Here is a 27,760-nt window from a genome sequence, read left to right as displayed (position 1 = left end):
TTTTTCCTATAGATCATCTAAAATAATAAAATAAACCTATGGCAATATTTCAGTTACTGCTAATGCCCAACTAAAATTGGATTCATTTAAAGTGTATAAAGTAAATGAACTGTCAGCCTTATTAGCAGACTGTGTGAAAACAAGCTGTTTTATGGGCTCAATCTGATTATGGTAATAAATCCCATTTATAATTGATAAACCATTTTGATAATTGCCCAGAGACATCTGTCAGCCCATGGGCTCTGGTCAATTAGTGCAAATGCCCAGCTAGCACACCCTACCACCTATTAAATGAACAAGGACCCAGCCAGGACAGGAGCTGTCTGGTGGGGTTACTAAGATTGAGTGGCAGAAGGAACTATGGACACTCTCATTCTGTTGGGTTGGTGGGGAGGGTCCATGGGGGGGGGTAGGGGCTGGGCTGCATCATCTCATGCAGGTACTGGCCCCAAAAAGACAAAAGCCTCATTTCATGGTGATGTGACAGCTTTGGATGGCACAGCAGGGGCAGCTGACACAGCCACAAATAAGAGAATTACTTGAAAAGTCTTCTGCAATCTGTGGCTCTGAGTCAGTCCTTCCTGAGAGCTTGTAAGAGTCTGATCCTGGGCTCTTCAAGGACAGACATTCACCAAGAACTCAAGCAGAAGGAGCTGACAAACACACAGAGCCAGCTTAGAGGATTCAGCCTTTCTTAGGGATTTGCAGCCTGTTCAGCCAGTGTTTCCTGCTGAAATTCCCAAGCCTTGGCTCCCATTTTTAGCAACAAACACAATTCTGCCTCTTTAAGAAGAACCCATTTGTAGGTGGCCTTGCCTGCCTTGGAATTGTCTCTAAACCCAGAAATGGACTTGTAAAGGACTAAAAGGAAAGTAACTTTTTTTTTCACCCATTGGAGGAAAAAAAAGGACAAGAAACCCCAATGCATCTGCACAGCCCTTCCCTGATGGCTGATGGTAGCTTCTCTCTATCTGGACACTTGGTCAGGAGTCCAGTAGGGAATCCCTCCAGACTTCACAGCATTGAGGCCATTCTGGGATTTTCCAAGGAGGACAGTGTCCTGAGCTCCTTCCAAGCAGAGGGCAGTCCCAGGAATGGCAAGGAGGCAGAGAAAAGGGCTTCCAGGCACTGCTTGATCAAAATGGCTGAGGAGATACAACCCCAGCAGTGCCAGCTGGAGGACAGACAGGAGGATGGCTATGGGGGTAAGTTTCTGCAAACTTTATATTATAAAATATTAGAATATATTTGCATTGCAATATTGCTCTGTTTTATCTCACTGCAATGCATATGTCAACTGTACTATTTTTTTATATTATTTACCACTTTGTTATAATAATATATATTTTCATAGTGTCATTATGTATATTTAGTGGGTTTCTGTAACTTTTGTAGCTTCTCAAACTACTAATAGTTTAAAGAACTCACTGATGGCTGCACCTGTACACTGTACTCGTATGCTTTTAATAATGATCAACCCTTCCTACAAGGATCTTTATTCTTAGCCACATAACTGTACTTTTCACATTTCATTCAGTTGCAAATGAAACTTTTATTTTAATAATAAGAATTGTTATACTTTTATATATATACTTTATATACTTTATTATTTTAGTTTGTGTTATCTTTGTGGATTTAGCATATTATTGCTGAACGAATATTAACATTGTTTCATTTCATTTTTTTTCTATTTTGTGGCTAAGTTACTATAAAAGTTGCAAATCTTTACTAAATAAATGTGTATATTTTCATATAAAGTTATGCAAAGGAAATTACTGTTTGCTTATTTGATCTGAACAAGCATGGACAATTGAAGTTGTGTTAAGATTTTTAATTCCTGTAAATTCTTCTTTAGTGAATTAGTTGTATCTTTAACATCTTTAATATATATATATATATATATATATATATATATATATATATATAAATATATATATATATTACCTCTTCTTTACATTTTTATTATACATTTTGTTTATACTAAACTACATTGTACTCTTTGCTCAGGAGTTTTTAAACCTTTTTAAAGTTTGTCTTTATAGTCGGATTTACACCCGATTATGTTCTTTTTTAATATTTTATATGGTTAGTGTATTATTAATGCTAAATGTTGTTTTATATCTAAATATATAAAATATCAGAACATAAGAACCCAGAACAGTAAGAAATAATATTTAGATTAAATCCAACTTTATTTGAATTTGATATAATTTTAAGAAATGTATTGTGATGATGAGCAGTGTTTAGGGCAGACTATTTTATTATTATATAAAAGTATTTTATGAAACATATCTATCATTATTACTACAAGAATTAGGCAAATTACGGTTCTACACATATATGATTTACAAATCAGTTTCATACTTTTTTTTGAAGCAATCGCAATCTTTTTGTTTCCTATTTAATTTCTTTTAAGCAATCTTTTTGTTTTCTATTTAAATGTGTTCATCTTACTATAAGTTTTGTTAGTTCGGTTATATTAGGTATTTTTTATAATAAATCGCACAGTATAATAAGTATTTCTTAGGTTTGATGGCCGGATTGAGTTGTAGTAACTCCTGTAAGGAGTTATATACCGCAATGTGTGATTCCCTGGGGAGTGGGCTGCTAATTCGCTGTACTACGCCACGGTATTTGTTGGCGCCACATGCAATCTCTATCATTAAGTTAATGTTGTTTGATTTGTAGATGCTTACTGCAGTAAGAGCTCCAGTGAGTGTCTGAGCCCGGGGCTGTCCGCCGGGAACGGTGATAAGTCCGATGATGAGCAACCGAAGAAGAAGCACCGGAGGAACCGAACCACCTTCACCACCTACCAGCTGCATGAGCTGGAGCGAGCCTTCGAGAAGTCCCATTACCCCGATGTCTATAGCCGGGAGGAGCTGGCCATGAAGGTCAACCTGCCCGAAGTCAGAGTGCAGGTAAGAGGACACAGCTATCCTCATCCCCAGGCTTCACTTCTAGGGTCTCCAGCAGGTCATGTTTTCCAGGCTCCCAGATTTCCCAGCAATGGTTGTCATGATTGTGTTACCAGATCTGGAAGTTCCTCAAAGGAACATTGAGATTTTAGTGAATTTACCTAAAACAATAAACTGAAACAAAGTTATGAAATACTTTTTTAAAACATAAACAGTGTAAAAATACATCAATGTAAAATGTATCATAACTTTATAGCAAAGCCAACATCCTGGAGAGGTGTAAGAATTAGGATTTACTTACGGTATGTGGCCATATAGACATTAAAAAGTTTATAGGACTTCCAAAAGTTATAGATTTTAATAAAAAAAATTAAAATAAGGTTTACTTCATGTTGGAAATTTGTTCCGAATATGTAGATTATTATTATTATTATTATTAATAATAATAATAACGATAATATTATTATTAATTTTAACAATATTATAATTATTATTATTAAACAGAATTTATATAGCACTAACATATTACGCAGCGCTGTACAATAAATAGGTTGCAAATGACAGACAGATAGACAGGAGGAGGAGAAGTCCCTGCTCAGAGGAGGTGGGGATGAAATCAAAGTGATTTTTGTAGGACCTCAAGACAAGATGTGAATTTCCAGCAATCATTGGCAAGGGGTCCTGTCTCCTGGAAGGACATTCTGGCACTTTTAGTTCTACAGAAACTTTGCATGATGATAGGTTAGAACAGGAACACCAATACCAGCACATTTATAAAAAGTATGGAGGACCTTAGCTACCAATTAAAAAAATATTATAATGGATTTTCTATTGAGAAGTGAAATTTAAGGGAAACAAGATCACCTTGTAAAAACACATTATTGTTCCATATAAAAAGGTTTAATGCAAAGTTGTTCAATTTTAGTTCATTGCAAAGGATCACTCTCTGCTCCTGGAGATTTATCAGCCTGAGTGCATGAAAAAGTTTTCTCAAGAGTTTTTTCTGACCAATTCAATAGGAAAAAACGAAATGTGTTTCTAAATGTTTCAAGGTAATAATATTTATTAATATTAGTAATTACTATTAATAGAGGTTATAATAGAGTTATTAATAGAGGTAATAGTGTAGAATGTTGATCCAGGGAGCATCCAGGGAGCTTTGAGAAAATATTTTCCCTATTAGAGTAAATTGGACCTCTTGCCTGTTTTTTTTTTTTTTTTTTACAGTTTGGTTGAATAGGAAGGATATTTCTTTTCTAACCTCATGTAATAATTTTATTTCTTGTATAGTTACCTAGAAAAAAATATTTATTTCTATACTATATTAATAGTTTGATCCCATAATGAAACAATAATAATAATAATATTAATATTATATACTATTGCGAAAATTTGCACTATCACTAATATCATATTAATAATAATAATTGATAAACTAACATTTATACTACTACTAACAAAACTAATCATAACAAAATGATATAATTTTAATAGCAACAAAATAAGAATAAAACATACTTATAATACTTGTAATGATTTGTATAGAAACCATAACAGAAAGTCAGACCTGTAGATAGGAATAAGGCTCATACAAGAGAAAACCATTATGCTTGTTCAGGAAGTATTTTCTAATAAACAGAGAAATTATATATTTGTGATGTCAGGGAAAAGACAAATGTTTTAGTTAGGATATTTGAACATTTAACATGCCTATATGGCATAGAAATATAGTTGGATAACCTGGTAAATTTTTAATTTTCATTTTTCTGACATTTGTAATATTACAGTTTACATTGCACACTTAGATAGCCGTAAGATTCCTTAAAATTTCACAATAGATTTAATGTAAACTTTTTATTCCAGACACCAAATAAATAAGATTGGAAGTAGTTTCTTGTACTTTCTGAAGTTTAGCATTGAGCAGAGGTTGGGGGTGTAATCAGAGACTGAACTGTAGAACAATATTAAAGGGACAGGCACAATCTATGGACCTGATTCTAAACCAAAAAAGTTGCTTCTAAATACAATTTATGACTTTATAAATTACTTATAATTTAAGTTTGTCTAATAATGTTTTTTTTAATTACATTTGCTCTCATGTTAGTAGAGTGTTTCTTTAAATTCTAGCGTGCCATAAGCTATCCTTATTAGCATTTAAGAAGATATCTCTTAGGATCTTATGCAAACGTGTACTATACTATACAATCTGTTTGGCAGGTCACACTGGTAGTTTTACAACCAAGCCATCTACATTGCCATTAGGGTAGTTTATAAGTCATTCATGATTCTGTTTTCACAGGTGTGGTTTCAGAACAGGAGAGCTAAATGGAGGCGACAAGAGAAACTTGAAGTGACTTCCATGAAACTTCAAGACTCTCCAATCCTTTCCTTCAACCGATCACCGCAACCTCCAGCCATGAGCACCATTGGCAGTAACCTGCAGCTTGACTCCTGGCTCACTCCACCCATGTCCAACACCACGGCCCTGCAAACTCTGCCAGGCTTTGTCACCACCCCACAAAGCCTCCCTGGCAGTTACACTCCACCGCCATTCATGAACACCGCTCCTGTTGGCCACGCACTTCAACCGTTGGGATCCATGGGTCCACCACCTCCTTACCAGTGTGGCACCAACTTTGTGGATAAGTACCCTCTGGAAGAGGTAGACCCCAGGAACACTAGTATAGCAGCCCTCAGGATGAAAGCAAAGGAACATATTCAGTCTATGGGCAAGCCTTGGCAAACCATCTAAAGAATTTTATGGTGGCCTCGTAGAATCAAAAGACAATGGACTTCTGAGACTTGAACTTTATGTGCCAAGCACAGAATAAATCAGAGCATCCTGAAGTATCTCAAAAGTAAAGGTGAAGAACGCAGCTTTCTCAACAAGTAATCTGACCTGTGAAATATTCCTACATGTTCATTTATGCAGAGCCAGGTATCCTGTACAGGAAGGATACCTTAAACCCTTAGGTGTTTTATATGGGTCCTCACATTTTTAATAGAACCCTAAGTATTGGTTTGCTATTTTTGTGTATATCAAATATATGTGGTTCCATAGTGGAAACATTGGGGTAAACATTATTCTCGGGACATAACATTGATCAACATCATAGAGTAGTCCTTACTGTCCACACTTGATAGATATCCATATCTTATTACCAGTCCAAGTTTTCTTTTGTATTATTGCATATTAATGTAATGCAATGGTACCACTATAAAAACCATGGGCATTGTAAAGAAAAAAACAGAATTAGGATATTGTAATACCAAATGATACTATGTGTAATAAAACAACAAAGCTACAAAACTGTACCAACTTGTTGAAACAAGTTACAGACAGACATATTGGGGTGCAGATTTTTTTGTAAAGTATATGCAAGTTCTGACAATGAATTGCTTTTATTTGCTTCCTTTGTTTGATAATTATTCCCTTAGAAGTAATTTAGTATATCTATTTATTAACTGCAAAAATACCTGTTCATCCTGCCAAAACGTGGTAGTTTTATAATTTACTTGAAATCTCAAGCAGTATTATCATCCCTTCCTAGTTCCTCTATGTACAGAAACCTGTTTCCTTGCCCACTAAATTTTGTAGAGAAGGTTGTTCTGTAATCCCAATCACGATGGCACTGCTTCTCCATAGATCCAATACACTGAGTGAGATTTGTTACCCTAGAGAAGCACATGTGTTATTGGCAGAGTGACTAGGAGTATAAAAAAGTGAAAAAGAATAAATAAAAAACTAATGCAGCTATATAATATAATACATTTTACACTTTATATACATTTTACATTTAATACATTTTATATAGTTTAGGTTCTACTTGTGTTTAGATGCAGTTTAGATACATTTTTCCCCTTACAAACATAAACTACAACTGAATTACACCTAATATACACCTAAAATAGCTGTCACTGTTGTGTACATAGTCTTAGTGTCCTCTAAAGTGCCTCAATATTCAAATAAAGACTTCAGCCAGCAAGGTGGCCCTAGAAATCATCCTGCTCACATATTATTCAACAACAGCCCTCATTTTGTTGGGTTCCTCATTCACCAACTGGAGAAAAGTTGTTGGATTCAATACAAACTTAGCTGAAGTCAACATTTGTATATTACAGCACCACTGTTTTTTGATCCCTCTGCCCCCTCTAAAAAGTATTACAACTATGTGATAACTACCCCAGAAAACGACAACTACCCCAGAAAAAGTTTGCTATAGTCACCTATACTACAGGTACACTTTAAATGAATTACCACCATTATAACACTGTTCTTGTTTGTTGTATTTTATCTTTGTTTTGCATTCTTCTCATTTTGTTGCATTTCTCTATGTGCTGTATTCACAGTATAAAGTTAAATTCTCCTAGTTTTTTTGCCATACCATGTATGACCGTTACCACGCAATGGCAACCAAAAGAGTGTAATTTTATAGCAGCAAACTGCGCTTTTCTCTATTACTTTTCCATATTCTTCATCAGAAACAAAAAATTCTATTAGAATTTTAACATCTCACCACTCCTGGAATACTCTTGCTATATTTAAAGTGTGCAGCCACAAAGACCGATGGGGGTCTTAGATGGCATGATGAGTAGTGGCATAGGTAGGTGGGTATAGTAATAAAAACTCTAATTATTGAGCAGTTGTCATAGTCAGGCCACCATTGGACACCAGATTCTGCAACTTATTTTCATTTGTAAGTTTTGGATTGACTGACTGAGCCCCTGTTTACATAAACATCCAATTAAAGACATCAGTGCTAATTAGCCGAAGGGAAATTAGCTGATTCTAAGCTCTTTAGGATAAAGCATCTCAGTGACTTACGTATTAAAGGACAGCGCAGGAACTGAATAAATGACAGATGTTCAGCATGGCAAAGAGGAGGACCTGTGCCCCCATTCATTAACCCTGGGCCGATTTGCCTAGTTCCTGCCAAGTTCAAATTTGTGTTTGGTAACATGGAAGATTACCGGGAACCTATCTTGGAAATGTCAAGACATCACAACAAGGATTTCTTATGGGCCTTGTAATATATGGAGCGTGTGACTTTCTTGACTGCCAGGATGAATGGCGTAGTCTAAAATTTGATGGATTATATTAATATTATTTTTTTTTGCCAATATGCAGATGGCACAGTGATTTGTTTAATATGACTGTAATACAGAAAATAATATAAAATATCTGTGCATTCTTTTATTGAGTGAATTGATGTCCGTGTTTTGCTACTTATAAAGTGCCAGATGAAGTACAACTACAAGTCCCAGCATGGTTATTCCGTCTCTTTGAATCCTATTCTTCTAATCACCCACCAATATCCTCCATGGGTTTCCCTGTAATGTGTTTAAAGATAATAAAACTGACATTTTAGCTGTATAGAGAAGCTAACAGTGCCCCATTTTATCCTCACCATGCATGACTTCTGCCAAAACGCACAGCTGGAGCTATGTTATGTAACCAAGACTTTCAAAAAGTTGATATCTGCATAGTGCTCGGATATTTTGATTTTGATAAATCCTTCACCTGTATACAATAGAAATGCCTCTATATTACATTTACACAATAAAGTAAACTATTGCTGCTGTAGTACAGATTACAATACATTATAAAGAAGAAAATAAAATGTATGGAGAACGCCCCCTTTATCTAGTGGTTGTAAGTAGTATTGCAACCTCCTTATTTTATAATTTTGGCTGGATAATAAATACTGGAGAAAAGAAAATAAGGCAAAAGTACCATTAAGGTTGGTCGACACTACATGATGGTGACTATTATCTTTTCTAAAGTTTTTTTTTCCCTCAGCCCAACTGTACCTAATATCAAAGTCATAGTGCTACATAGTTTTCTTCATTGAGCTACTAGGTTAAATATTTCACCTATTTAAGTGAAATATACATACATACCTGAATGACTCACTCAATGATTAATAAGATATTTTGGGGTTCTGAGGTTTCAGTGAGGGAAATCCTGTCTGTAAAAAGAGGATTTTCAATTTGCTATCTTTTTAGGTAACCCATGGTGCTCCAGAAATTCTTATTTTTTAAAAATTATTTGCAATGAAAGAATCTAGATAGCACATTAGAATACATTAGGCCTGTGTTAGGAGATGCTTATCTGTGCTGAACACAGTTTCTTGGGCTGTGCACTTTCGCAGTATCAAACACTGTTTATTCTGTTTAGTGTGTCCATGTCAATTGCAGCAGCAAGGAAAAATAAGAAATAGCAGCAGCCCCTGCTTCCCTTTAGCTGTGCGGCCTGATGTATTTTATCGGCATCCCCAGCACACACTGTGAGGCTGTGCACAGTTTAACCACCTGAGCGTTACACTGATGTCTAGATTTCTGTACCAAAAGCGTTACAGGTTTTCATGAATTTTTTTTTTTTAAATTGTAGACCTGTAACTTACAGAAATATGTCCGAATAGGGGTCTAGTAGATATAATGAATATAAAAAATGTTTGAAACACACAATCATGTAAAAAAAAAAAAATTACTTTTAATAAAATTAAAGGAAAAACACAAAAATCAGCTTAAACAAGAATACATAAATAAATGAAAAATACTGAAAATGCGATAATTCGGTATACTATATAGTAATATATTTTTCTAAAACACCTCCCTAGTGTCCGTCACATACCTATAGACAAAACCACATAAATATATTTTCTATTATTTTGGATTGGATTGGATACAGGACTTTGTATTCAATCCAATACAAAATGAGAACAAAATTCAAACTCTCATTATGTATTGGATTGAATACAAACTCCTGTATCCAATCCAATTCAAAATACATACTTTGTATTTATTTTTAACTATTTTGTATTGGATTGGATACAGGAGTTTGTATTCAATCCAATACAAAATGAATGAATGAGTTTGAATTTGAATTTCCCGCACACGCGCCGACGTCATCACGCACGCACAAGAAGCCGGTCGGCTTTTTTTTTCTCTGCCGGACGGCTTCTTGTGTTAGAAGCACCGGACGGTGGACGGAGAACGACGTGGGACGATCAGCGGGACCAGGTAAGATGCCGGCATCTTACCGGTCCCGCTGGTATAGGAGGCGGCACCCGACCCTGGAGAGGGAGATCGACGCTGGAGGACGACGCTGGAACATGGACCCGACGCTGGAACACGGACCCGACGCTGGATGAGCACAGCGGGACCAGGTAAGTGAGATTTTAATATAGTCGGAAAAGTACGGGGTTATCGATAGTTGCAAATATTTTTTGCACGGAAAAGTACGGGGTTAGCGGTTGGGAGGTAAAGGGGAATTTAGGAGCGGATTAATTCCTGACTGTATCCTGCGCTGTCATTGGCTGCTGGGACTTTATAATCCCTCTGCTCCCAGTCACTAGTGCCTGTTGTAGCATTAAGCTGGGCTAACTTGGTGCTGGAGTGTGAATTTGTCTAATATACTGACCCTGTGAGTTTATGCTGACCTTTTGCCTGTGCCCTTGTGTACCTTGTCTGGTGGATGGATATTCTGTGTATGACCTCTGCTCTGTATTCTGGACTTGTCTCTATTGGAATCTTGGTACTGCTTTATCTACGGGCTCTTGGTCCTCTGCCATCTCTTTTCCAGACACCATCCCTTGCGCAGTCCTGGGGGCAACTGTGTACTGGGAAACACAGCCAGTCTCCCGAGGCTGAGCGGGGGCTTACTATAAGTGAAGACTGCGGGGTTAGTTTGGGGGACTGGTGTCTGGGGAGTACTGGTGCTGGACCAGGGCCTGACAGTCTGATTTATGAAAATTCTCCAAAGCTGAAGAAGATAGGCTCCCATGGGTGAACCTGGCTGATCCAGCAAACCTGGAATGGATCTGGTCCACAAATATAAAACATTTGCCAAATAATAGCAAATGATTTTTAAGCAATCTATTCCTGGTTTTCTGAATAGTCATTATTTTATATTTGTCATTATTGGGAACAATTATAAAAATCAGGTGCCACAATCACTTAAAAACATTATAATTTCATATTTGGATTTTTATGGCAGCAGATCTCATTGACTTGTCTTGTAACGTCAATTTATTATAAAACATAATTTATTTTTCATTAAATAATATACATAAGATCTGAGTATACAATCTTTGATTTCAAATTTTAATGAAGATGTTTTAACAACTGTAACACTTTTTTTCATTTCTTGACACGTTGCACAACGCACCTTGCTTCATCACGAGGAATGGGACATCAAAAGAACAAAATACTGCAATAAACATAATCATTTTTTTTTCTTCAGTCTAATAACTCAGGACCATTGACTCAAGACTAATATAGTTTCCACTTCAGGACAATAGTGAACTCCAAGCAGTTTGTAGGTCTTAATTATTTTCCTACAAGCTGCTTAAAAAAATGTTTCACAAAATAACATGATAACATTATGAAATTGTATAAATTATATATATATATATATATATATATATATATATACATATATATATATAAAAAAAAATCATATATAGAGAATGCCCAAAGGTTTAGTCTAGAAATGGCAAATTTCAGCAAGGTAAGGCCCTTCACCCAACAAAACAATGGACCACAATCTCCTTGCAGACATTGTACATTTTTTCATTTTATATCATATTAAACAAGAACAGCCAAAATGCTTGGTAAAAAATGTTTTATTTCTTTAAATAGAACCCTAGGAAAGGACAACTATAAATTACATTATAATTTCTTGATGTGTCAATTGGTCCCTTATGAACAGAATGGAGAAGACAGTGTTCTCTTTTTAACAGATATATTATTACACAGTAGTGTTATAGCACTGACATATTAGGTAGCGTTGCACAAAGTCCATAGTCATATCACTAGCTGTATCTCAAAGGGGCTCTCACTCTAATATCCCTACCATAGTCATATGTCATTACCACAGTCTAAGGGGAATTTGGGGGGAAGCCATTTAACCTAACTGCATGTTTTTGGAATGTGAGAGGAAACCAAAGTACCTGGAGGAAGCTCCTGCAAACACTGGAAGAACCCTCAAACTCCATGCAAATAGTGTCCTGGCCGAGATTTGAACCTGGGACCTAGCACTGCAAAGAACAAAGCACTTACCTCCGAGCCAGCTTGCTGATCTTGTGTAAAGTGATTTTCTGTTTATATCGCTACTAGCAAAAAAAAAAATATCCTTAAGCAAGGTCACATACTATTGCAGAGTTGTAATTATTAACATATCATCATATCATTTATTTTTACTGCAAACAGTGTAAATCCATAAATTTGATCTAGTCTAAGCTTCTTGCACCCCCTATACAGCAGAACTGAGACATGGGAGGAAGAAGCAGTAGGAGGAGCCAATCTGTTCCTGAGCTGATAAGAAAAATGCTGATTGGATGAGAGAATAGTCACAGGCTGGGCATCCTGGACACACCCCAGACTGAGGACATCAAGTGGGAGGAAAAGGTATTGCTAGAAAAATCAATATAGGTGAATAATGCAACCAAAACTGTTTTTGCTATTTTGATTTTATTTTTTTAATTGGACATTAATATACTCTTGTTAATTGTACCTGCATATAGGCTTTAAGAAATGTCTGGAAAATATCTAATATGGAGTGAAGAGTTCTCCTCTGTTTGTTATCTTCAGATAGAGTTATATAGTGATATATATTTGTAGCTGTATATTCTGGGCCCCTGTCGCATATAACAGTATCGTATGCCCACACCTGCAGACATATGTAGTCCCAGCCATGAATCCAAAGACACACATAACAACTGTAAAACAGTGCAGAGCCTATTAGCAAATAAAATTATCCCATGTTATTATTTACATACTTAAAATCTGTACATAGAAATGTGTCTGCTTGGCTCCTATTGGTGAGATCATCCGATCATCTACAGCCGTAGATGGTTCTCAGTGATGCAAAGAGCTGATCCCTGCCTCAGTGTAAGTGAATGGCTATACTGAGGACATCTAGTGGCAAAAAGAAATTACTGCGAAGGTCAACACAGGAGAGAAGGTGAGATTCGCAGCTATTTTTGCAGCCAACTTGCTAGGTGAAAAGTAGCATAAAAAATCCTGAAATTGGGATTTAAGATTATCACTTTCATGTGCAAATAAAATTAAAAATGATAAAATGATAGCTTCAAATTTATTAAATAAAAGAAAAAAATATATAATTCGGGTGAATAGTCAGAAACCATGAACATTTATATCTCACATGGAAACTTCTTTTCCATTTCCATTATCTCCGTTACCACATTAATGAGGACGAGAAGTTGAAGAAGCATTTAAATAAAACACTCCTTATATTCAGTAAGCTGGACGCTTAACACAATCTGTAAATGATGGCAATTAGTGATTCTCATTAGGCAGAGGAGAAGGGCTGGGAGAAGCGGCCATTGTGTCCAGAGTCGGTTCAATGAGTCCGCAGAGACCTTTCTATTTAGAATTTCCCACTCATTGTGAGGAAACAAAAGCCTGCCTCTAATTATATTTTCACAATCTGTGCTTAGCTTAAAAAGCCCCGTCTGAAGCAGACATGTCAACTTTGTTCAGCTTCACTTCAGGAACTTTTCCACTAGCAGGACAATCTGGAAATATCCACAGCTAACAAACACTTGAGGCTGTTGATCAATATTTGCCGGACATTGAAAGGGTCAATCCCCACTCAAACTTACTTTTAAGACAAGAGTTGACACAAATAGGTTACCTCTCCCCCTCCCCCAACCTCCTTCATCATATTGATGTGTTCCCCATAATTTAAACTCATCAAGACCGCTTAGCTGGGGCGATTGGGAAATTAGGAAAAATGGGTCCAAAGTTGTCACCACGTGCTGTATGAAATAAATGAAGACAGAGGGAAATAGAAATATATTTCTATTAAAAAATTTCAACAAATATACAGATTTATGTAAGTACACATTTAAGTTACCATTTTAAAAATTATCTAATAGTTATTTCTGATGTGACTTTTTCATTGCTTTTTTTTAATGTTACAGTTTTTTAAATGAGAATTGGAAAGCGTTAAGCTGTATATCAAGAAATAAAATAAGCAGACATGCTTTAAAGCAGAACTGTCATTGGTAGGTAGTAAACACAGCATACTTGCCCATTATGGCACAGACATACCTGTGTGTAGTTGCCTTGCAGCAATGACGGGTTCCAGGTCTATTACAGCGGACTTACGAGAGGACAGTGATCCTTTGTGGCCATTGCTGGCCAACGATGATGAAATTGTCTCCAGCAGCTGGCTCTATGTGAGGTGGTTCAGCAGAGCCGTATTATGCGCTGTATTGTGTAGCCGCCAGCCAGGCCACCAGGAGCCAGGGCTTAATTTTTGTTAAAAGAGACATTGCATGTAACCTCCCGATACTTATTTGAGTTTAGGTCCTCTTAGGCATATTTAAAACCAAAAATTGTCATGTTTTATTACATCACCACTGGCGAGATTCACCCTCTCTATTTACCCCAGTGGCCACATACTGGAAAAAATTAAAAGTTAAGGGAAATATCAAATTTTGTGCAGTCATCAGAACCAGAACAGAGGGGAAATCTTCCTGTGGTAACACTTGTTTCAATGACAATGGTCTAAGACAGTGGTCGCCAACCTTTTCAGACCCACAAACCACTAAATTTACCACCTCTGGACTGCACATTCGTGAGGAGCTGTGTGTCACTCAAAGAGGAAAAAACTTTCCCCATAGTGACATCATGATGCCAGAACCCACTCACTCTCCCATGGTAGGTCTGAGCCTGCGATGGGAGAGTGGGCAGATGTGTCCAGAGACCAGACCCGCCCACCGCCTTAACCATGCGATCCATACAGGGGACATGGTCCGCGGCTTTTGCCGGTGCGCCTTCCCAGCCCGGGTTGTTCTCCTGACCAGCCACTGACCACCAAAATTTTCTGGTGGACCACCAGTTTGCGACCACTGGTCTAAGGGGACATTTCTTCTACACTGATCTGTCTACAGGGCAGAAATATTATACATGCCAAAAAATTCCCTGAAAATTTAATTTAAAAAATTGGGATTTAGATCAGTAAAAGAAATAACCAAGAAATTCTGAGCATGGCAAAGCATGTGACTCCCACCATTCATCAGTGCTGGGGCAAGTTCTGCTGTCACACTCGGGGCACATGGACCCGAACCACACAAATCAATGCATTTACTTATTATTCATGCTTACTGAATAATGCCATTGATAAGATTCAGCTGAGAATAGAAAGAAAATCTCCCTAATGGAACATAAACAGCAAAAACTAAACTTACATTGGGTTCAACTTTTTCTGTTCTTTCCAAAACTAATAATAAAATACCTACTTAAGTACTTAATACACCTAAAAGGATATATTGTACCAGATAATCAGATAATGATTTGGTGGCATTTCCCAACTCTTTACCTGCAGTTATTTTTCAGCATACACCTCCAATCTCAGGGTGAATTTCCAAACTTTGAGAACCGAGGCCATTTGTTAGAATAGCTGTAAATATCCTGCCCTCCTTAATTGGGTGTTGAGTCTAATAATCCTGCCTCAGCTTGTTAACAGTACAATAGCAGTCAGAGTTAATGACCCATTAGTGATTAATTCCTTAACCAGCATCTAATTGCTCATGGTAGAATTTTTTTTTCTAAACTGGATTAAATCATCTAGATACTTAACCACTTATTCCCTCTGGACTGTTTAGGGCGAGTGAATGTTGAGTACTGTACAGTAGCAACAAGAAAACATCTACATTAGGCTGACCACATAAATTGTTCCCGTTTTATTCCGGTGCTCCGGTAACAGCCGGGATCTGCTGGTGTTGTTTTTATATTGGGTTCTATTTAGAAAACAGTGAATATGACATTCCCTGGTGGGAATAAACTACTGTAATTGAAACACATGGACCTGGAAGATTCCTACAAGGCAATGTTTGAGGGAATGTCAGATTTGCTCTTTGATAAATAGAGCCCAATGAGTGTTTTTGCAATGAAAAGCCCAATGAGATCTCCGAGATAGGATGGAGACTCTCTTACTATCTTCAGTAACTTATTATTGTGATGAATACAAGTATTAAATACAGTACTAAAAAAGTGAAAAAATAGGTGTTACTAATGCAATCAAGGTCCACCCATCATAAATCTCAAAGACAGGATCAAGTGGACTCTCCTACTAACTTCTTGGTGTAGCACTTCCCATCTCTTGGTAGCCTTTATTTCAGCTTCCAGGACGGCAACCAATGCAGTCCCCACAAAGTCATAAAGAAGAAATTATCATTGCACAGCTAGAATGCCCACTTATTTCCTTATTCATTGTAATTCAGTCATCTATGGCAGCATTAACTGGCAGAGCCATGGTATTTGGACAGAACTGGGAATTCTGGTGGCTCTTTGGTGGCCAAAAACATAGAAAGCAACCTAGTGACCTAATTAGCAACCTCTTGGAACTGAAATACCAGTTTTGGATAAGATTTTGGTTTAAAGACCAAGATAGACCCGTTAGGTTTGTGTGGACCCAATGTGGTTAGATTAATTTTTTGTGGGTTTTTAATAGTCATTTATAAATGTTTTGCACTCTTGGGAAGCTGACTCGAAAGTACCATCTAGTGCAGCATTTTTAACATAGGGAACCCTTAAAATAACTTCTGGGTCCCAGGAAAAATATTTTGTATTTTATTATTTTTATAATTAGTATTGTGGTCAGTAGGAAGAATGCCTCATACATTGCTGGCCACTGGGAAGAATGTCACACTTACAGATAACCAAAAAGATCATTGGAGTCAGTTAAATTGGCCTGAGAGGTCAAGGAACCCATAGCAAACTCTTGTTTATCCTAATGTAATATTAATATAAAATTTTCTTACTCTGCTGTGTTTAATTCTTTTTTAGTCTGTTTAATATATATATATAAAATGTTAAATATATATATAATATGGTAAATAAAAATAAGATCTGACATATAAATAAATAAATATATATATATATATATATATATATATAGTGGTGTCAAAGAGTACTATGGGGTTTAAAGCAGGGTTTTTTATTTTATTTATATAAACTAAGTTGAAAAATCTCCTCTTAAAGAAAAACTGACGTTCACTAAAAAAAAACAAAAAAAAAGCACCATGTGTAAGATTCTCATAGTCCCCACCACTAATGCTAAATCCCAATACTGAGTTTGTATTCTCATTCATAAAGTAAGAGCTCCCTCATGTGGTAAAAGTGAATATTACAGTTTTATTGAGCTTTCACTAATTTAGTATTTAGTAAAAATATATTTTTACTGTATCTATAAATTCTCATTTCTCACCCAGGACATATATGTTATCATTGTATTCAGTGGAAAATCAAAGATAACCCATTTGTTGTTTTTTTATATTTATGGTACAATTTCTGCCTGATTTATAAAAATCACATAATTTTCTACCCAAAGGAGCTAACAATCCAATGTCTCTGTCATACAGAATACATTTATTTGGTTACTTCAGTTAGTTTTCCCACCAGTGAGTTTTCCTACTAAAGGAATAGAAGCTGCTATAAGAGAATGCCAAGGTAAAAAAAATGTATGTTTCTGTGAATGATAGCAAATATGGTGAACCTATCCTCATTTTTTATACCAAATCATGTATAAGTGGAATTAAAAACAAGATTCCGTTAGAATGTAATTGGTTGATTGAAGTGAACTCAGCTTTCCATGATTCACTAAGCAAATTCACTATGCAAAATGCAAAAAAAAAACGATCTTATGATTACAGGCATGAGTTAGAGTTAGGGTTATTGGAAAGGTAATGAAAAAGTTACAATCCTCTTTTAAAATTATAAAGAGTAACAAGCAAACAATCACAATTTATAAATCCTATTAGAAATGGCTATATTTATTATACCAAATCTTGTTCATTTATCCCTAAAATGCTATTTGTCTAATTGTCAAGCTGTTGTCTTTGCTTTATTGACACTTTTATTTGACTTTTTGAATTTATTTTTTATTTTTTGACTGAAGCCAGACACAACCTGACCTCTTGCATTTTTAAATGGAGCCCAGCAATTGTAGCACCCATATTAAACTAATGAGATTTGTACTCTAAGCCATTTTATGCCCATTGTAAAGCAGTATTACTAAGGCATAAGGAGTAGAGCATAGCAGCCAACGCGCCCAATGTCATCCTTGCCATGGCCAACAACTGGGAATGCTGGTAAAGGGAATGGCTTTACCGAAACATATACCTCTTCTCCTGTCACATGACCGTATGCATGGACCCAGGAGAATTGGTGTGACTTTTATTATTATTATTAATATTATTAATAATATTATTAATTGATGAGCTGACTATTATTCATGATATCTTCTTTACCTTTTGTATTGATATTTCAATCATTATCTTATTTCCCTTATTCTTCACTCCCACATGCTTTCTCTTATCTTACATTTCATGCTGAGCCAATTCAAAAACTGGTATAAAGCCAAAAGGATATCTTTTACAGATTTAGGATATGCTGATGGTGCTGGGCTCCGTTACTTCTAAGCTTCAAGAGGTTAGATGTCAAATTCTGGTTAAGTTTCTGGTCAATACACAGTGCAATCTTCACTCGCAGAATTCATTGGGATCCACCCATACCTTGGTATGAGTTGTGCTAATGTACATGTTTTTTATTGTATCATAATATCTCATTGAAAGGTATGGGTTGCTAATAAACAATAATGTCCCAAAAAATTGGACATGCATTACACAACATATGGTGGTGTATTACCGTGTGCTTTGGTGCCTTCGAGCAGCTATTATCAACCAGGGTTGCCCCAGGGGCTGTTCCAGGTTCCTTCAGCCATCCTATAGGGCCAATTCTACTTGACAGAGCCACTGGCTTGGCACCAATCATAAACTTTGAAGTCTAAAAGTCTTTTGAGCCCCACTTACCACCAATGTAGTTACCATTCTTTCTATTTTCTTTTATTGAGTCTCTGTTTTTAAAGAGTCTACAGCAGGTTTGCAGTTATGGTAACATATGTGCAGTAAAATATCGGTCTGGGCGGGCTTTTAAATGAAGTTGGTATTCAGTGTAAGTAAACCTGTGGCTAGCCTATGGACATTCATGCATTTTCATATGACGAATAAGCATGTAACATGCTTTAAAAAAACTCCTCACTTACCTCCTAATCTGCATCCACTCTGGAGCAACTCATTCTCATAACATTAACACCAAAGTCCTTCATGTAGGGTCTCTCAGCAGTTTTTCTCCTCTTGCTTATCAGAGCCTGTAAATTTTTACTAAGAGGCTGGGGTAACTGAATCAGATCCAGTGCTTCTGCTGTGAATTTCAAAGATGAAGTACTACACAGTGCATGCAACTACGGAGGTCAGTAAGGGCTTGTTTCAAATCCCATTTACTGCTAATTAAAGTGGAACTTTAATTAACAGGGTGGATGTGCTGTTGCCAACATATGCAAGCATATACATCTGCTTGTCCATTATGGCACAATTACTCTCTTGTATGGCCATGCCCGGTTTTCTTTCTAATCTCACAGTCTCACATCTTCCCAGTCTGGCTTTTGGGCAGCCACAGAAGATGTAACTCCAGTCCTATCAGTTAGCTTGATTTTCATCATCATGTCACCTATGCCAAATCTATACTTAGAAGGTCCGCTCACCTCTAATTACTACTCAGACAGAACAGTGCAAGATTCTCAATATTGGTTCCATCCAATACAATAGTTTTTTTTCACATCTGAGAGCTTTACTTGATCAGAACAATAAAGACACCAGAACATTTTTATTCGTATTTTTATTGTGAATGTCAAAATATTTTGTGTCTACAAACTATAAGGAATGAAACTGCCAGAGAGGTGCTAAAATATAATTATGTAGCTGGAAGACCCTCCTCGACCAATATTTACAGAACAGGCCAGTAAGTCCGTACTTTGGAACTATGGAGGTTGGAAAGATTGTAACAAGGGAACATCATTTACATAAAATATTGTTTACATAAATAAAATCTCAGTTATCTGGGACAATCAAATGCTTGTGGAATAGAAGCTCCTCCATGGTACAAATTGTGTCAGCCATCCAGGGTCTCAGCTTTGTGCGTTGTCCTTCATCATTTGGTACAGGTAATCTAGCATCTAGAAAAAAGGAAATATATTTATTGCGGAGGCAAACTTCTTGTATGATAATCCTTCCCCTGTACAAAGCATTGGTCAGACCACATCTGGAATATACAGTCTAGTTTTGGGCACCAGTTCACAGAAAGAACATTGTGGAATTGGAGAGAGTGCAGAGAAGGGCAACTAAACTAATAAAAGGAATGGAGGAGCTCCGCTATGAGGAGAGATTAGCTGAACTGAATCTATTCTCCCTTGAGAAGAGACGTATAAGGGGGGATAGGATCACCCTGTATAAATATATAAACGGTCCATATAGAGAACTCTCTTCTCCATTAATTACTTTGAGATCATTACAAAGAACAAGAGGGCACTCTTTGCGTCTGGAGGAAAAGAAGTTTAAGCTCCGGATAAGGAAGGGATTCTTCACTGTAAGGTCTGTGAAAATGTGGAATTGGCTCCCTCAGGAAGTAGTTTCAGCAACTACTATAGATTGCTTTAGGAGAAACCTGGATGCTTTTCTAGAAGCACAGAATATACCTGGGTATTAAGGGTTTAAATTAAGGATAACAGAGACTGTTGATCCAGGGAACATCTGGTTGCCTCATGGAATCAGGGAGGAATTTTTCCCCCCGTTGAACCAAATTGTACCAGGGTTTTTTTTCTTGCCTTCCTCTGGATCAACTAAGTCTATAGAGTTTTATATCTAGGATATGTTTATTTCCCTTGTGGTTGAACCTAATAGATTTATGTCTTTTTTCAACCTGACCCACTATGTAACATTCACAAGATACAAGACACAAAAGACTCAGTTTCTCAATTTTGCCAAGTGGTACATTTGGTAATAACATGGAATCTTTATGCCTATTGCCCCATAAATGCAGAGCTGTCAATTGTCCTGTGCTCACTTGGTATCTCAAAAAGTCTACATAGCCCTTCTAGAACTCATCTTGTCAATTCAATAGGAGTTTAAGCTTTGGAGATGAAGTGGGATTGATTAAGGCAATTTGTAATAGAACACTGGGCAAGGCTGGCACCACACTAAAGAAATGCTGTGTGTTGTGAGCCCACAATATGAAATAAAAAGCTAAGTCCATTTTTTGCAAATAACCATGTATTCTCATTTTTGCAGGGTGTTTAAAGTACAAAACACATAAACTTTAAAGTGTATATAAAGGTGGTAAAAATGGGAATTCCATTTTTTTAAGCTGGACCCCTTCTATGCTCTATCCAAAATTTCTGGGACACTGCTAGGAGAACAGTTCATGCATTATGTCCTATGGGTTATTAGCATTTGTTTCCTGACACTTTTTATTAAAGGGGTAAACAAATGTTTCAAACCCACTCAGACAAGGCACCCACCAAGTCTCTTACAAGTAACAAATTGAACACTTCCCCTGGTGCTCTAGAAACCCAAAGTGTAGTTCCAAAATATACAAAGCCAGCGGTACATATCAGAGTGACATACTAAAGGCAATATTTGTTCATTTCACTAAATTAGATATTGGTATCACAGATTTAAAGGAAATGTTGCTATACAAACCATTCTGTGAATAATTGGTATTAATAACAATCCTTTTAATTTTATTCTACTACAAGAATCAATTTGTTTTGCTCAGTTTTCTTGCCAACCACTGAAGCAGAAATCTGTTTATAAAATGGATTTCTCCAATTCCACTCCAATATTGTAAGAGCTCACGAAGAACAAATCACTGGCAACCCCAGGTTAATGCACACAACTCCATCTTTAGTCAGATTATTTTCCTGTACAAGATCCTTTCTCATCCAGGGTTGTTAAAAACCCAAAAGATCCTTCAAAGGCTGATAAGGGTTCGTTGAGTAGTCAGTTTTGTTGGAGCGATTTTCCACCTCCTAGTGTCTGGATAGTCCCAGAACTGACATCATGCTTATATGGGTCCAGCACCAAAGTCACTTGGCAGAGCTAGCGGTTGGGAACAATGGAGCCTCTCCTACCGAATGAACACTGACATCAACTGACTTTAAAGTTGTCGTAAAGGAAGCGTCCTTTTAAATGACCTTAAGTGTAAGATGTCATTCTTTTCCCAATGTAAAGGGGCAGTACACTGTCCACCAGCGCAAGGGACATTTTTCCACTGACCACCAATTTAGTAGGTCATATTTTCTAGGGTATTTTCAACCTGGGTTGAGTGATAGCCTAGCATTTCTTTAGAGATTTTTAGGGGTTTCTTGAGTAGTTGCATAGTATGTCTATATAAAATTGACAGCAGGTACATTTGAATTGATTGCCAATGAATAAAAGTGTACTAGCTGTCAATTTCAATAAGACATACTAACGGAAAATATTGAAGTACAATAAATGGACAATAGGGTCAAAACTTATAATGACAACCTCTATTATTTTTCAGTATTTATATGGCATCAACAAATTACGCAGCGCTGTACAAAGTCCATAGTTATGTCACTCGATGTACCAAAATCTAATGTCCCTATCATAGTCATATTCACAGTCTAAGGTCAACTTTTGGGGGGAAGCCAAAGACCATAACTGCATTTTTTTAAAATGTAAGAGAAGAAGAGCTGGAGAAAAACCATGCAAACTCAATGCAGATAGTGCAGATTTTAGCCAATAGCCAATATTCGAACCAGGGACCTAGCGTTGCAAAGGTCAGAGTGCTAACCACTGGGCCACCATGCTGCCATTCAACTAATGTATCTAAATTGGCCCATGTCTACTTATTACCTTTCAAATACATAAATAATAATAAATCAAATCTCATGTTAACTATTGAAGTACATTGGCCAATCATAGTTGACATAAAGACTTTCTTGGAAGAATTCACTTGCAAAATATTTTTAAATATGCCCCATCTTTCTACCGCACCATCCTCCCTTATGTTACAACAGGCAGGTGCACAGCCCTGACCAATTTTACTATTATTCTGGTTTAGTGCAGTAACATAATGGTTCCAGCTGGGTCGCCTGGATGTCCATGGGCCCTAGGTTCCTGCCTTGTGGCTTTAGACAAAAAGTGCTCAGTGAATCTGTTACTTTCTCCTATATTGGCAAAGCACATGTACACTATAGGTCAAATATACCTAAAAATATTTATAGGAAATTAAATGAAAGTGCTCACCTCTTTGTAGTTAACATTGTCTTCAGAATAATAGTTCTTCCTGGTAAAAACGCTTCCATCTCTCATTGGCTGGGAATTTCTGTTGTCACTTGTTTCCAGCATTCTCAGTAAGGCAAGAAGTGCTTCGTTCCATTGAGCTCCATTCATTGGCTTATCTCCTTCCAAGTACCCAGCTGCTGATGCCCTCTCCCCTCCATCATACAGATAAGGATATTCTTCTATACTCTTTTTACCCATTAAGTGCCCTGGAGGGAAAAAAGAAAAACCCATGAAAAAAAAATTGAATATAATTTTCTTCATCTGTAGTTCAGTTTTACTGCAAACCGATATTTTAATTTTGTGCAGGTGCTAGCATGGTGAAATGTCACACTTCTAATGCCTTTTTTAGGAATTTTATGTCTGTGCCATTACACAGTCAAATGATGCTTCTCAAAATTGTAGAATAAAGATATAATTATGGTACCCAGCTACAAAAAAAAATTGTTATTGCAGCTATTTTGGAGACACAAGAACAACTAGAAAATGTTGCAATCGGAGTATTAGAGAGAAAGCAATTGATAAGGTAATTTGGGTTTTCTCAGTGATAAACGTCATCTATAGATGGAATTGGACTTAAAAGTAAAAGTGAATTAAAAGTTTATCACTCTCTTGTATTGTTCAGTTTCTGTACAGTTCAGAAAAACTTGCTAAGGGTAACACAATATATATATATATATATATATATATATAACATGCAACTACCTATGCGGTGCTCAGACATCCTTAATGCTTATGCTCTGTTTGGTGGCATTGTTATATATTTTTAATATTAATAATTGTGTTGTGTAATATGTTAATATATCCAGTGGAATTCAATTTATTAAAATTAAAAAAAAAACAGAACAGGACTGTACGGAATATATCAAAAGCCAGGAAAAACTCCAAAACAGAACTAAAAAACAATGCAGTCTTCAGAAATTGTCTTTTAATTACTGAAATGTAAAGAACATTGGTAGGTGAGCTTTCATAGGATTTGGATGTATTGTTTAAACCCAATGGGTATAAAAGGGTTTGTATGAGAAAGAAAACAGGGAAACTTTATGATCTTGCATGGGATTAGAAGTGAGGATAAAAGATCAGTGAAGATCAGACTGGAGACAGTGAATTAAGGAATGATTTGCTGTGGGCATAATTTTTCATTCTGGTTTTCATTCTCCCAAAAATAAACTGATAAAAGTAACATAATTACAGCAGATCTGCATTCCCACATTGATATGTGATTAGTAATCAATGATGCTGATGTTGTACAGGAGTTGTGGCTGTGCATCACTTTGCAAGAGATCATTTACTTAGAATAGTGAAGATCTGCTCACTTTATTCATCCAATCATTTACAAGCAAAAATACTGTTTTCTATACTTCCCTGCACATGACTTGGTAACTATATATATAATATATAAATATATGCATAAATATATACTAAAAAATAGGTTCAGCAGGTCTAGTGATGGCAAACATATTTCTAATTCACACGTTTAAGGTCCAAACATTGAATTTTTGTTCTTTTATTTTGCAAATAATTCATTGTGCATTATTTTTACAATTTTTACATTTGTTTTGCAGTCATTTTAGAATCCCCCTCTATGATACAAATACAGTAAAATTACCTTTTATTGTAATTTATTTCTAATTTCAACCAAAATTAATTTGACATATTGATAGGTAAGTATTATTTCCTCTATAATTACAACAATGTTCATTTTGTAGTATTAAAGCTTGTTCTATATGCTTTCTATATACAGAGAATTATTAGATGTCTAGCAGAATCAGGGCTCAGTTATCAGTGTATTACAGCCACTTAATATTTGCAAGGTACAAGTCTATATCTGCAAAGTCACTAGTAATGAAGAGGACCAGGTAATGTGACTAACAAACTTTCAGCTTCAGAATTATTTTTAAGGATAATACATTTATACATGGAATGTGATTTTTTTTATCAGAAATCTAAGTTATAAAAATCAATTTAAATTACTATGCAAAGGCTTCTTGAGAACCTACAAATTCACCATAATCTGCAACTTGCAATCTTTTCCTATAATTAATAAGAGATGCAATGATAATATAGCGACAATAAGGAACTATGGAATTATACAGCAGAGCACAGCCTCTGGAGAGGGGCATAGAAACCAATTATCTGGAGTCTGTAATGTTCTGAGTATAATATATTATTTATCATCAGTTCGTGCAAATTGCTCATGCCTTGTGCTGGTGTCTTTGTATCATTCTGCAAACTGCGATTTTAGAAACTTTCCTTTGCAAATCTGCAGCAATGCAATGCGAATAACTAGGTGTTTTGCAAGTGAAAAAAAAATGTCATCAAAGTATGGGTTGATTATGAAAAAATCTACCTGGATTGGTATATTATGCCAATAACCAGAGGCAATAACAATCAATACATTCATATGTTAATATGGGGTAGCGCAAGTATAAATGTCTATGGAGCGCTGCAGAGACTATTTCAAGGCTAGGAAATACCTTATTTCATGTTCATGTACCTTGTACCTGTCTGGTAGTTTAAAAACTTTTATTTAGTGAATTAACCCCTTAAATCCCTGGCAATATTTAATCCCACGTTGGTTTACATCATCCAAATAATTCTCAGGTAGAAGTGGCAACACAAAGCTAAATGATGGCATTGTGCTCTCCATAATAAGTACAAAGTTAGAGATTCCGACACAAAATAATTCAATATAGATGGCATTGCAGGAGCTGGAAAACACCTTGCTATATTCTGTATTCTGTATGAATTCTGTGGCCACCCGACAATTCAATATATATGTGGGTGTAGTTTGCCATTAAGAAGATTCTAATTCTCCAACAATATTTTATTACAAATAAATGTAATTTTGCATTTAAATTTGAAAAAGTAAAAGTATAGTACTGTTAGAACATCCGATGATGAATGATAGGGTAAATGATTGTAGCAATGTATGCCTAGTAATATTAAAAAGCAAGGCAATCAATATATTAAGCTGTCTTCATTATCATAAAAGGCAGTTTTACATTGCAGATTGTTGCATATTTTCCCCATGTGCTGTAACTTGTTTTGCTGAAAAGTTCTATACACCATACTAATCAGAAATGACCTCTGTATGGAATGACTTTAGATGGCTGCTGTTTCTGTGAACATTTTTATTGATCTGTGGACAATGTCATGATAGGATTTGGGATTCTAAACTAATTATGCATTTGTTTGCTTTCATAAGATCTACGATCCACTTTTAATAATTTAGCACATATTACCAGTGCTGAGGGTTAACATATCCAAGCCCCTCAGCACTGTACAGATCCTTGAATAGATCCCTTAAAATAAAATTTTGGGTTTCAGGAAACTTCAGCTAAGAATTAATAAAGCTACAACTATTATTGAATATTTGACACCCAGTGCAGATCATTTTTACCTACCCCTTGTTATGTACAGCACACTTATTTTAAGTAATAATATTGCTAGAAAAAAGTCATAATATTAACAGAAAGGAAACAGAGAAAAAAAACTACTAAATAAATAAATAAATAAGTCCCTTTAAATGAGTGATCAGGTTTAAGTGGCCTCTTTGGTGGTTACTGAAAAAGATCCCCTTTCATTGGTGGTGTGTATAGGTGGGAGATTTATTTGCATTTCCCTGGCCATGGAACTCCTAGCAAACTCAGGAGGAACCCTGGCTGGGAAAGACTGAACTGATCACCTTCCAATGGTACGAAATGGAAAGTCACTAACTGCAACCAAAACTCTCAGCTTAACATCCTATATACTTAAAAGCAAAGAAGGCATCAGAATATTAAAAAATAACAACATAAAAAAAAGAAAAATCCTCATGGAATTGTCTTCTACCCATCTGGAATAATTTTAATTACAACAAAAGTTCAACAAACCTGAAATAAGTTTATTGCGCAGTGGGGATTCTACAAGTGAAATCTTTGCTACATAGTTCCTAACAGTTTAAAAACTAAGCAGAAACACTTTTACACCCAGTAAAACCAACCAAGCTTTACGAAAGTCTTAGAAGCCACAAAGTCTTCATATTCAGGCGTTTTGCATATTTTTGCATTTGAAGCTCTATAGCAAATAATTAATATATTTTGGGCATTTTTTGCGCAAATGTTTTCTGCTTTTCTTCCCATTTCCAGGGACAGATCACTGATATCTGGGGCTGTGCCAGGTGCGCAAATACGCAGGGCACAACTGAGAGCCACATGAGTACCCCCAAACAAACCTGGATGAGAAAGATTTATTAATGGAACACATGGCACTTACCTACAGCCCAGTGGCTACCTCTGGGGGACATTTTAGAGAGAGAAGCTGTGTCAGGATGCTGCTGGGAAGGGGCAGCCTCTGAATGGACCTTGAAGAGGATAAGAGAGCAGAGAATGAGGGAGAGTAGGGTGCGATATCTCCAGAAGACCAAAGCTCTTTCCATCATGGATTTCTATTAGAAGGATTTGTCTGATGCGCAAAAATCTGGCTCTGGGAGCTGTCTGTGGTGCTGAAGGTGATTGCTGGAGCAGTCAGTGGTGCTGATGCTGAAGTCAAAGGGAGCTTGGCTAGGAGTGTAGTAGTCCTCCTTCTCCCTGGATCCTGTGTAACTCTTCTACCTCCTCCTCACCCAGCAGTATTTATAGGAGAAGGAGGGATGTGTGTTGTCAGAATCCATCAGACTAGCAC

The 27,760-nt window shown here is 36.3% G+C and overlaps 2 protein-coding genes across 2 annotated transcripts; one reads left to right on the top strand and one right to left on the bottom strand.

The window, feature by feature from the left end:
- The first annotated feature begins 495 nt into the window (after positions 1-495).
- RAX (retina and anterior neural fold homeobox) lies at positions 496-8,170 on the top strand. Its single transcript, XM_072416545.1, has 3 exons — positions 496-1,205; positions 2,689-2,921; positions 5,218-8,170. The coding sequence occupies exons 1-3, from the start codon at positions 923-925 to the stop codon at positions 5,668-5,670; spliced, it is 969 nt and encodes a 322-aa protein (XP_072272646.1). The 5' UTR covers positions 496-922; the 3' UTR covers positions 5,671-8,170.
- An 11,427-nt stretch (positions 8,171-19,597) lies between these two features.
- On the bottom strand, positions 19,598-27,673 carry GRP (gastrin releasing peptide). Its single transcript, XM_072413817.1, has 3 exons — positions 27,353-27,673; positions 23,060-23,304; positions 19,598-19,965 (listed from the first exon to the last, which is right to left on the bottom strand). Exons 1-3 carry the CDS (start codon positions 27,516-27,518, stop codon positions 19,918-19,920), a joined length of 459 nt encoding a protein of 152 aa, XP_072269918.1. The 5' UTR covers positions 27,519-27,673; the 3' UTR covers positions 19,598-19,917.
- Between the last annotated feature and the right edge of the window lie 87 nt (positions 27,674-27,760).

The sequence above is a fragment of the Pyxicephalus adspersus genome, chromosome 6, assembly GCF_032062135.1.
Source record: "Pyxicephalus adspersus chromosome 6, UCB_Pads_2.0, whole genome shotgun sequence".
NCBI lineage: Eukaryota > Metazoa > Chordata > Amphibia > Anura > Pyxicephalidae > Pyxicephalus > Pyxicephalus adspersus.
The sequence above is the reverse complement of the archived record's forward strand: the minus strand, read 5'-3'. Positions and strand labels throughout refer to the sequence as shown.

What these genes read in the sequence shown, in the direction of transcription:
- RAX (XM_072416545.1), top strand. Translation starts at nt 923, where the DNA reads ATGCATCTGCACAGCCCTTCCCTGATGGCTGATGGTAGCTTCTCTCTA. An exon ending in ACAGGAGGATGGCTATGGGG is followed by an intron (nt 1,206 to 2,688) that starts GTAAGTTTCTGC and finishes TTTGATTTGTAG; the next exon opens with ATGCTTACTGCAGTAAGAGC. An exon ending in TGCCCGAAGTCAGAGTGCAG is followed by an intron (nt 2,922 to 5,217) that starts GTAAGAGGACAC and finishes CTGTTTTCACAG; the next exon opens with GTGTGGTTTCAGAACAGGAG.
- GRP (XM_072413817.1), bottom strand. Translation starts at nt 27,518, where the DNA reads ATGATGGAAAGAGCTTTGGTCTTCTGGAGATATCGCACCCTACTCTCC. An exon ending in AGGTAGCCACTGGGCTGTAG is followed by an intron (nt 23,305 to 27,352) that starts GTAAGTGCCATG and finishes TTTTCCCTCCAG; the next exon opens with GGCACTTAATGGGTAAAAAG. An exon ending in ACAATGTTAACTACAAAGAG is followed by an intron (nt 19,966 to 23,059) that starts GTGAGCACTTTC and finishes CCTTTTTTCTAG; the next exon opens with ATGCTAGATTACCTGTACCA.